Source organism: Pelmatolapia mariae, linkage group LG3_W (genome assembly GCF_036321145.2).
Source record: "Pelmatolapia mariae isolate MD_Pm_ZW linkage group LG3_W, Pm_UMD_F_2, whole genome shotgun sequence".
NCBI lineage: Eukaryota > Metazoa > Chordata > Actinopteri > Cichliformes > Cichlidae > Pelmatolapia > Pelmatolapia mariae.
Genome location: NC_086229.1, coordinates 26,781,038 through 26,793,130, shown reverse-complemented (window position 1 = coordinate 26,793,130; position 12,093 = coordinate 26,781,038). Strand labels below are relative to the sequence as shown.

Below are 12,093 nucleotides of genomic sequence, written 5' to 3'. Positions count from 1 at the left end.
TTGGGTATAAATCTGTCATAAACAGGAGAAACCAGTGCAGGTTCAGTGTAATCAAAGCTCAGACTGAGTTCAAAATCATCATCATCACCTGTCCCAGATACCACATCAGCACCAGAACCATGATGTGTTTACTCACATTTAAAAAGGTGGAGGTCGACTTCCGCTTCCGGCCGCATGGAGTGAAGCAGTGGTTGCGTCCAGCTCCACTTAGTTAATTCTAAATATTGAATTTCCCAGACCACTTTACTCTTGATTAGCTGAAGCCATGCTAAAATGGATACTAAGAAGAGCAAAAAATACACACAAAAGACCATAGACATCGATTTGTCCACTTCGAGTGGAGAACGAGGCGAAGCAACCAAAGCTAAAGCTGATGCCAGCGTGGAGACGGGGGAGGAAGCGCCTATATCTGTGAGGATGCTGCGTGCAGAAATACGGGCAGGACTGAAACCGTATGAAGACAATTTGGACAGCATTAAAATTCAGCTCGCTGGTATGCACAAAGGAATCAGCAGGGACATATCTGCGCTGCGAGAAGAAGCTAAAGCAGACATTAAAGCCACCCGAGACGAACTTATGGGAAAAGTTGAACAGCTATTCACTATGCAAGCAGAGACGGCGAGCACACAGAAGAAGAGAAGTCTCTGAGTGATGCGACTGACAGGCTGACAACACTGGAAAAGTCTTACATGTCTTTAATGGCAGACCACAAGAAGCTACAAGAAAAATGCACTGACTTAGAAGATAGAAGTCAAAGACAGAATATCAGAATAGTTGGTGTTGCAGAAGGCGTGGAAGTGAATAACATCACCGATTTTGCTGCAAAGTTTCTCGCGGAAGTCCTCAGAGTAGATAACTTTGACTCCCCAATTTTTATTGATCGAGCTCACAGAAGCCTTATCCCCAAGCCACGCAGCGGGGAGCGTCCGAGGGCCGTTATTATCCAGCTGCATTACTTTACAGAGAAGGAGAACATCTTGAAGCTGTCTTGTAATAAAGGAAAGTTACACTTCGGCAGGTCTCCAGTTTATATTTTCCCTGACATGAGTCCTGAGGTTGGGTGGAAGCGAGCAACCTTCACTCAGCTGAAGCAGAAACTCCGTAGCGCCGGCATCCAATACAGCCTATATTATCCAGCCAAACTGGTGGTCACAGCAAACGGCTCCAGGTACACGTTTACCGACGCACATGCGGCGGAGAAATTTACCTTAACCAACAAACTGATCACACCCGAAGATGAAACGGAGTAGACGGCGTTGGCACAGCTGATCAAGAAAGACATTACCGGATGGTAACACTCACTGACTGAGCTGATAAGCTTTTATTCGGGTAAAATACGTTACTATGCTGTTGAGAATATATTCTTACATCTTCTTCCTTTATTTTATTTTTTTTGAGAGAGAATAAATAAGTTTATGGAAGCAGAATAAGTCAGTATATGTCACGAGCAAACTCATAGTTTAACTTTCAATTTGATTAACACTAAGGCAATCTAAGTTATAGTGTGATATTTACTCTTTCATCAGCGCATTCTCTTTGTGTATGTAAACCATCATAGTAGGGATTAAGGTCAATGGCGAAGCCTGAACTATGTTTTTCTTTTTCTTTTTTTCCTTCTTTTTTTATTACTGTGAGTTTACTCTACTAAAGGTAATCTGGGTATGAATGATATAACTCTTTAGGAGCTTAGTGGCAAGTCAAATGTTCATATATCTCTTTGAGCTGAGACTTCATTATTTTCATTATTTTTGTTGTGTGGAGTCCCCTCTCTGTCAAAGTTCTGTTAGGCTGCTTTGTTCAGGGAGGAGCAGAGAGGGAACAGGGACTGGTTTAATGGGGTTTTTTTTGTTTGGGTTTTCACCTGCACTTATCTGTTTGTTTGTTTGTTTGTTTGTTTTTTGGAGGCCATCTTTTAGGAAAGGAGAGGAGAGAAAAGTAAAGAGAAAAAATTACATGGGTTGCAAATCTTTATCTACAAGTTAAGTAATGGTTATTGATAAGTATAAAAACCTAGTAAATTTAGTCTCATGGACTTGTAAAGGGCTCAATGGTGCTGTTAAGCGGGGCAACATTCTTGCACACCTTAAAAAGCTGGGGACAGATATAGGAGTTTTGCAGGAAACTCATTTGAGAAATCTGGATCACCAGAAGTTGTGTGGCGGATGGATCGAGTAGGTGTTTCATTTTAACTTCATAGCTAAGAATAGAGGTGCAGCCATTATTATCAGAAAAGGGACCCCTTTTACAGCGTCAAAAGTATTATCAGATCCTCAAGGACGTTATATTATAGTTACAGGGTAACTTTATAATAATCAGGTTATATTAGCAAATATTTACACCCCTAATGTTGATGATGCAGGCTTGATTAAATCCTTTATATCCTCTTTACCTAATATGGATACCCACAAACTGATAATTGGCGGCGATTTTAATTTCGTTTTGGATCCTAGTCTTGACAGATCATCACTAAGATTAGTATCTAAATCAAAATCTGCGAAAGCCATTCAGGAGTTTATGAAGACATATAAACTGATAGATCAATTTAGAACTATTTCCCCCAACTCTAAGCAATTTTCATACTTTTCCTCTGTTCATCATACTTATTCTAGAATAGACTTTTTCTTAATAGATAATAGATTTCTTGCTATACGGCAATAGTTTTATCTGACCATAGTCCAGTATTGCTACAATTAGCAATAGGAGATAGACCTACTATACCAAAATGGCGATTTAATAACGGTTTGCTGTCAGATAATATCTTGGTAAATGAAATAAAGGATCAAATCAAATTATTTATTTCAATAAATGATATACCTGAAATTACGAGATCCACATTATGGGACACTTTAAAAGCCTACTTGAGAGGCCAAATCATCTCACTGAGTAGTCATAGAAACAAGCAATGAAAAGAAAGAGTCAAGCATAACAATGGAACTTTTAGAAATAGATAAAGAATATGCCATCTCTCCATCCAAACTTTATAAAAAGAAGGTCTCATTGCAGACAGAACTTAACTTGCTTTACACAAACGACACAACAAGATTACTTACACAACTTCGTCATAAGCACTATGAACATGGGGAAAAAACAGGTAGTTTACTAGCAAGGCAAATTAAAGAGGTTGCAGTATCCAGATTGATTACAGAAATAAGAACTAGTGTAAGGCAAATAACAACAGATCCAAAGAGAATTAATGATGTATTCTGAGAATATTACACTGCACTTTACTCCTCAGACTCACAAAAAGATCCAGACTTAATTGAAAGTTTTCTCAATTCTATTCAAGTTCCATCTTTTAATACAGAACATAAAGTACTGCTAGAACAACCAATAACCTTAAGCGAGATAAATCAGGCTATTCAAAGTATGCAGTGCTCAAAAAGCCCCAGCTCGGACGGATATAGTGCCGAATTTTACAAGACCTTTAGCGAACAGATTTCACCCCTGCTTTTGGAGGTATATACCGAAGCTTTAATTAAAGGATGCTTATCTTCAACCATGTATGATGCCACTATCTCTTTAATCCACAAGCCTGGTAAGGATCCTTTGGAGCCTGGGTCGTATAGACCAATAAGTCTATTGAATGTAGATAACAAAATATTGGCAAAAATTTTGGCTACGCACTTGGAGATAGTTCTTCCAACAGTTGTGTCGCAGGACCAAACGGGATTTGTAAAAAATAGACAATTATTTTTTAATATTAGAAGGCTGTTTAATGTTATATATACACATAATTCTTATGATCAATCTGAAATGTTACTCTCACTGGATGCGGAGAAGGCCTTTGACAGGGTCGAGTGGGACTTCCTCTTCTTGACCCAGTCAAAGTTTGGCATAGGACCTAATTATATTTCCCTTGTTAAGCTGCTTTATACAAAGCCCCAGGCCTCAGTTAATACAAATAATATAATTTCTAGTCCCTTCTCCCTCCAACGCTCTACGAGACAAGGGTGCCCTCTGTCCCATTGCTACTTGCACTTGTTATAGATCCTCTCGCCATTGAATTATGCTCTGCAAAGGATTATAAAGGAATAAGGAGATTTGGTGTAGAACGTAAGGTGTCCCTCTATGCAGACAATTTGTTGCTATATATCACGGACCCTACTAAGTCATTGCCAAAAATTATGACAATTTTAACTGAATTTGGGAAAATCTCTGGATACAAAATCAACCTAACAAAAAGCATATTGTTTCCTATTAGTTCTTCAGAAAAGTTAGATATCGCTACATTGACTTTGTTTCCTTTTACCATTTCAAACACTTTCAAATATCTTGGAGTAATGGTAACCTGGGCATTCTCTGGCCTCTTTAAACACAATTTCATTAATTTGTATCATCAAACTGAGCAGAACTTTGAAAGGCTGTCTAAATTGCCTATCTTGTTTGCTGGCCGAATAAATGTCATTAGGATGGTCACTTTACCCAAATTTTTATTTCTGTTTCAATGTATTCCAATATTGATCACAAAAGCATTTTTTGAGAAATTAGACCAGTTAATTTCTCAGTTCATCTGGAACAGGAAGACGCCCAGAATAAAAAAGACTTTCCTCCAAAGACCCAAGAATGCAGGGGGAATGGGGTTGCCCTGCTTTCACCTCTATCATTGGGCCTGTAATATACGCTGTTTGTCATTCTGGGGCGGGGAACATAGATCTGATTGGGAACGGATGGAAAGTATGACTTTTTTCCCTAATACTCTTAAATCTTTGGTTCATTCAAATTTAGATCCGGGTAATCATAAGTGTAAAAATCTGGTAGTGTCCAACTCATTAAAAATTTGGTCTCAGATTAGAAGGCATTTTCATTGGCGCCAATGTTCAATTTTTACACCATTAATTCATAATCAAGCACACACATTGTTCTCAAGATCCACATTTCAGCTATGGACTTCTAAAGGGATACACACAATTAAGGATCTGTTTATTGATAACACTTTTCCTTCGTTACAACATCTTCAGCAAAAATTCTCCATAGAAAACAGAGATTTTTTTCTCTTACAAATACGTCATTTTATCAAAGAAACGTTCCCATCCTTTCCCAATGAACCACAAAGGCTCGCTTCAGATCATCTGTTCCTGGTGAACCCACTAAAGAAAGGAGCTATTTCTAGGATCTAAAATCAGCTTTCGCAAATAGACAGTACAACTACACTGGAACATTTGAGGAATGCTTGGAGTGAGGAACTGGGTATTGATATCACTGAAGATCAATGGACTAAAGCACAAGAGCTGGTTCACTCCGCTTCTGTTTGCTGCAGACACTAGACTACTACAATTTAAGGTCCTGCATAGGCTCCATCTGTCCAAACTGAAGGTCTCAAGGATGTTTCCAGGGGCGGACTCAAGCTGTGATCGATGAGGCCACAGTTCCCCCTCATTGTCACATATGTTTTGGACATGCCCCAACATCGCCACCTACTGGTCCAAAATATTGTATTGTAAAACATTGTCTGATATTTTTAAAAAACAGCTTTCCCCGGACCCAGTAATGGCACTTTTTGGTGTAACTACAGTTAAAGACCTAAATAACAAACAATTTCATGTTTTGAGTTTTATAACATTGCTCGCTAGACGCCTTATACTTCTAAACTGGAAAAATCCCTCCCCCCCCCCCCCCCCCCCAACTCACTCTGCTTTGTTAAGAGACACAATGTATCATTTACAGTTGGAGAAGATTAAGTTTTCATTGAGGGATAAGGTACAATGGTTTTACCTAATTTGGCAACCCTTTATAGATTACTTTAATAAGTAAACTGAGAGAAATGGCAAAGAACTGTATTAGAAGGTAAGATCACACTAACGGAAGTTAAGCAGGCAATTGGTAGTCTTAGATTGGGCAAATCTCCAGGTAACGATGGATTTCCATCAGATTTTTATAAGGTGTTTGTGGGCGAATTAGCTCCAAGACTACTGTCGGTATATCAAGATGCGTTTAAAAGGGGGAGATTACCACTTAGTATGCAATCGGCAGTGATCACGTTATTACATAAAAAAGAGAAAGACCCACAGCATTGTGGGAATTACCGCCCAATTTCATTAATCAATGTGGACGAAAAGATTATTTCCAAGATACTAGCTTTGAGGCTTGAGAAGGTTCTTCCTTGTTTGGTGCATAGGGATCGGGTCGGTTTTGTGAAAAACAGAAGTTCTGCAGATAACTTACGTAGGATATTGCATATATTCTGGAAGGGCAGGAATAATTTAGATCCTGTCGTCGCCTTCTCCTTAGATGCACAGAAGGCCTTCGATAAAGTTGAGTATCCCTTTCTGTTTTATACGTTGAAGAGATTCGGTTTTGGTCCCATTTTCAGGCAGTGGATTCAGGTGGTATACACAGATCCATCGGCTACAGTTACTACCAATGGGATAATGTCACCCTCCTTTTCGTTAAGTTGGGGCACTAGACAAGGTTCACCCTTATCACCTCTCATTTTCACCCTGTTTTTGGAGCCTCTGGCTATTGCACTACGTGAATGTAAGCAAATCAGAGGGGTGGATATGGGTCAAGAAGAACATAAAACTTTTTTGTATGCAGATGACATTTTATTGATTTCAAGTAATCCAGAACAGGCCGTTCCTGCAATCTCCTCAATTATTGATTCCTTCTCTGTAATCTCTGGCTACACCATAAATTGGTCTAAGTTGGAAGCTATGCCCATTTCTAAATTGTGTCCTCCAGCCATTAGGAGCTCATGGCAGTTCAAGTGGATGCCTGAGGGTTTGACCTACTTGGGGATTAAATTAACCCCTGGTTTAGATAACATAATGCAAGTAAATATCTCCCCAGTGATTCAAAACATTCGTCCGCTTTTGCAGAATTGGGTTAAAATAAATATGTCCCTTCTGGGCAGAATTAACTTGGTGAAGATGATTATTGCTCCTAAATTCCAGTACTTTCTCCACATGTTACCTATAGCAGTCCCACATAACTTGCTAAAGCTTTATAATACATGTGTGGAGGGTTTTGTGTGGGCAGGCAAAAAGCCATCTTTTAATCGGTCCAAACTATATGCTGCTAAAGATGGTGGCGGGTTGGCAATGTCCAAGATGGCATTATATGAACAGGTTATGTACAGAATTAAGGGGAGAGAAGATATTTTTGAGCAGGTCTGGGGTCCTTTTTTGTTGTACATCGACAATGTACTGACAATTGTTATTTTGTTTTTCATGTGTCATGTGGCACCAGGGTGTTTTGCCCCTTTTTGCTTTTGTTTTTGTTGGTGTTTCCCAGGAGGCAGTTTCTTATTTTGTTTCTCCTGGGTTTTTTTTGTTTTTTTGTTTTGTTTGTTTTGTTTTTCTTTTGTTTTTTTTTCTTCCTTTTGGTTTTCTTTAGTTATTGTTAGCCCTTATTTGTTTGTTGCTGTTAAGAAACGGACAGAGAACTGACAATATGATTATTCCTGTTGTAAAAAAAAGAAAAGGGCAAAAAAAAAAAAAACAACTGAGAGAGAAGGCCTCCTCCCATATCTCCTATATCTGCTCTAAGTTTGTATATATATTGAGCTGTGCAGGTGTTTTGTTTTGTTATTGTTTATATAATGATAATTATTTTTTATGTATGTTTGATGTAAATCAGAAAACCAATAATAAGATTTTGGAAAAAAAAAAAAAGCAGCAATCAGTAGACATTACTTCTGGGTCAGTAAGTAAGAAAATCTACCTACTTATTACCCAAACACAAGCAGGAGTTTCAAAATGAAAAGCCATCTGCTCTTAAAAGCAGTAGCGAGGGTGCCACTTGAAGTCAAACCTTTTGTTTTTTTCCCTCTTTTTGGTCAAATAAGGGTAGAAAAATACAGAAACGCCTGCCTATCTACACAAAGCGCTGAAACATTAGAGATCATTTGGTGTCCTTTAAGCGCTGTTTTGGTCTCTGTTACCTGCAGCTATAATTATATAGGTCTCCAGCCGAGGACTTGTGTGTTTCACTGAGTTGTTTGTTGGAGATGCAGACTGTATATAAAAATGGAAGTGCCTTAGTAATGTCTAAAGTGTAGCTGTCGTGTAAATGTCTTAAACTTGCATTTTGAATTTTGAAAAAAAAAAGGAAAAAAAAGGTGGAGGTCAGTGTGAATGGACTGTTGTCATTGGTCTGAATGTGCCTCTATAAACATGTGCTCTTCATTATTGATTTTTTTCCTAATGAACAGAAAATGAGACTTAATAAAATCCTTCTGACTGTGGCTGTTGTTGGAGCAGGTTGGGCCCTGGGTTTGAGTCCCCCACTGTACCACAGTGGCTTCTAGCTTTGTTTCAGAGTGTGTAGAACAACAAATAAAACCAAATCCCCAAAAGCTTCAAGTTAAAAAACACATCAAACTTTGAGATTTTTTCCCGAGGATGAGGAAGCAGACTCGGCCCCAAACAGCTGAATATATGGGTGGTTACCACAGCAACCACAGCAGTGTGCTCTTAGTATATTTAGTTGTATAAAGGTGTTTGTAGTGTGTTGCACTGAATAACTAAGCAGCTGAAACAGCCTCATGTATGTTGACATAGGGAGAAAATAGTGTGAGAACACTGTTCACAGCAGTCACAGCTTGCTGCCTTCAACAGTCTCTTCCTTCCTTGTTTGGATGTCACTGATATCATCTTCTGCTCTCACACTGACCACCTGTTGGAGATAACATGCTAGAATGGCTAACAGCAGCATCACTACATGTAGTCCTTAGTCATGGAAACTGGAACCATGAAGTCAGTGATGCTGGAATAAGCATCTCCACAGTGACACTAATGGTCACTATCATGACTCTTTGATGATATTCTGTGAAACACTGACAGAGAAAAGTGTTGGACAAATCTGAACAAGTCTACTTATTATACACGACTGTCCATAATTGTGATGTACACATGTTTGGAGAAACGCCCTCCCTCCTGCTGCTCAGTTCACTCCGCTGTTCCACTCATGGTTGTTCATTAAAACCTGTTTTATTTTGGTAAGTATGGTCTCTGGTGTCAGATGTTGTCTAGATGAGTTTCAGCTGTGTCACATGACCCTCCTGTGATGACCTCAGGTGTATAGATGGCTCTGTCCTTCCCTCAGTCTTTATGTCAGTGTCAGTTTCTCCTCATGTGCTGCCAGCTCTTTTAGATTCTTTAATTTGTTCCTCGTGTCCTTTTATTTCTCAGTTTAAGGCACCAAACTCATCAAAGGTTCAGTCTGCCTCCTGAAACACTCCCATTCATGACATGAGACCAATACAAGATGTCCTTGGCAGCACAAACACTGTTTTAAAAGCAGCGATGGGCAAAGCGAGGCTTCATCAAACTGAAACATTGGAAGCATTTGTGCCGTCTTGAAGATGCTGTTCTGTGAAACGGGGACACAGACGAGCCCAGCACAGTTCACAACACAACTACAGACACACAATAAATCAATGTAGTCAAACAGAACAGACTGGTGTGTTTAATGTAATAAGCACACAGGTTTACAGGTGTTTGTTGGCCTCATGTTTTGCTCCCAGCTGTGAAACTTTGGATGCATTATGTTGATTTTGAGGTTTTTTGGGGAGTTTGTGTCATCAGGCTTGTTCTACACACTGTCAATCAAAGCTACAAGCTGGCATGGCATTAGCTTTGATTTGGAATCACTTTGAAAAGGATAGATTTCCATGGAAAGACTAAATGTGTTTTCTTTCTTTATACAAAGTTTGTCCCATTTTCACAGGCTCATTCTGCACATCTTTAAGTCGTCCTCTGCTGAACATCTTCTGAACCATGAAGAAACTTTCCTGAACTTTATCTTCTAACACTGGCCTGATGTTTCACTGTCAGTCTGGAGTTTGGCTCATAGTGAACCTGCACAAGTCCTGTTGTATTTGATAGACTCACAATAGAAGCGTCAGTGGAAATCTAAAAGGAAAATAGAGCCTGGAATCAAGTAATGTGTTTTTCTAGCTTTCCTTTTTATAGGATCAATATTTTCTGTATTTCTTCACACAGTGTGTGAGTAACGGCTGACAGTGAGGTTGATATCCCTGAATGCAGTAAATCCTATTTTCTGTTGAAAGTAGAAAAAAGTAGAGCGCAGACAGAGCTGAAAACTGGTGCCTGTTTGATTTAGTCTTTGAAGCAGAGGTGGTGTTTTTACTGAGATCTACTAATGATGTTACAGACAGTGTGTGGCTCTCTCTCTGCTGATAGGACTGAATGTGTGTGGAATAAACTGAAGCAGTGCTATAAAAACATCATTCAGTCATTACAAGGCCCAGTCCAAAAGACCAGCCAATCAAAAATGGGAATTCCTGAGCCTGGCAATGCCTGGAAGCAGTGACCTGGAGGTCGCGTGATTTGAACCACGTGTTGGAGCAGCGTTTCCAAACATCTGCACTTCAGAAGCTCCAAAGTGTGGAAACTTCACTGTGGAGCGTCTCATCCCTATTTAAGAGATCTTCTTGGCACTGCAAAGCTAAATTTGCAAACAGCACCATAGTTTGTGAATCCCAACCAATCTGAGCGCTCCTTATGTCACGTCACATGACTTGTGTGTTTTCCTCTTTGATTAGCACTCAAAGAACTAAAGAAAGGCTAAAAGGATGTTCAGCCAATCAAATTCCTTTCTAGGAACAGGAAGTCTAGAGAGGAAATGGAGCAGAGAAGGAGAATCACCAGTTTAAATGTCTGAGTTTTAAACTGGTGATCCTCTAAAGAGGCTTTTATTGACTCTTTCTGTTTTCTTTACAGCTTTTTTCACCTTTTAAACTGTTTAATATCAGATTTAGAAATAACTTTTGGATAGTTTTTCTACATTTCCACTAAAATGTGACACAAATAATGACATTCTGACTTTACTTTGGACTAATCTAAAGACTCAGCCTGGCTATGTTGGACTTGGTGTGGAAGCAGCTCCCAGTTTGAGTTCAGGAGACAGACATCCTCTCTACTTTGAAGATCAGCTTCAAGCTTTCCTTTTTGATAAAGCTTATAGTTAGAGCTGGATCAGGTGACCCTGAACCATCCCGTAGTTATGCAGCTATAGGCTCAGGCTGTTGGTGGACTTCCCATGATGCTCTGCTTTCTTCTCCACTCCCCTCTTTTCATTCCTGATGCTTTTATATGTCACTACTGCATGTCCTTAACTTTTCTCTTCTCTCTCCTTAGTTTGTGTTTTGTTCTTGTCTCTCTGAGCTCATCTCTTCTCTTTCCCCTCACCCTGCAACCAGTCATGGTAGATGGTGACAATTCCCAACAGACAACAACAGTCATCTCAAGCTGTTTAACAGTGTAAGGTAACAGCCTACAATATTAGAGAGAAAGCCCCAACCATCAGACAATCCACTGTGAGCAGCACTTGGTGATGGTGGGAAGGAAGAACTCCCTTTGACACAAAGATCCTCCCAGTGAAAATAAATAAAGTTTCAATGAATGGACGTAAATGGATCGATGTTATTGTATCTGACAAAGAGAAAATGATTGTTGACAGATGGATTGTTGTTTTGTGTGTCTGCAGTCTGTCAGGCTGTCTGATCACAGAGGAAGGCTGTACTTCTCTGGCCTCAGGTCTGAGCTCCAACCCCTCCCATCTGAGAGAGCTGGACCTGAGCTACAATCATCCAGGGGACTCCGGAATGAAGCTGCTGTCGGCTGGACTGAAGGATCCAGGCTGGAGACTGGACACTCTCAGGTATAGAGAGAATGTCTGATAGAGGAGGAAGAGCAGGAAACTTCCTGTGTCCTTCACTCACTTCCTGTTTGTTTCCTGCAGATGAGACATGAACAATCACACATGCAGGAATATTTTCAGGGACAGACACACTAGTCTAGGTAGATAGTACATGGATATTTATGTAGGGGGTCTCCAAGGAGTCTGTTTGCAGGAACGTTAATGATAACTGGTAAGTCATGTTAAGAGTTTCATTAAAAGTAAACCTGCAGTTAGGTCCATAAATATTTGGACAGAGACAACATTTTGTAACTTTAGGTACACTTTATTAGGTCACAGGTGTACTGTACCTGAGATAGTGGCCACTGTGTACCTAATAAAGTGTCAGCCATGTTTATGTTTCCCATGCTGTATGCCTACAGTCATAGTGACAGTCAGTGACACTGACAGTAGGATGAAACAAGGCTGTCAGTTCATTTCAGTCTGTGTGTG

General features: G+C 39.7%; 1 protein-coding gene across 1 annotated transcript in view; it reads left to right on the top strand.

The window, feature by feature from the left end:
* The window catches only part of LOC134621491 (NACHT, LRR and PYD domains-containing protein 12-like), a 328,927-nt gene that overhangs the window by 311,524 nt on the left and 5,310 nt on the right, over positions 1-12,093 (top strand). Inside the window, exon 11 of the mRNA XM_063467956.1 lies at positions 11,449-11,622. Coding sequence (XP_063324026.1) covers positions 11,449-11,622 — 174 coding nt within the window. The remainder of the gene's footprint in view (positions 1-11,448; positions 11,623-12,093) is intronic.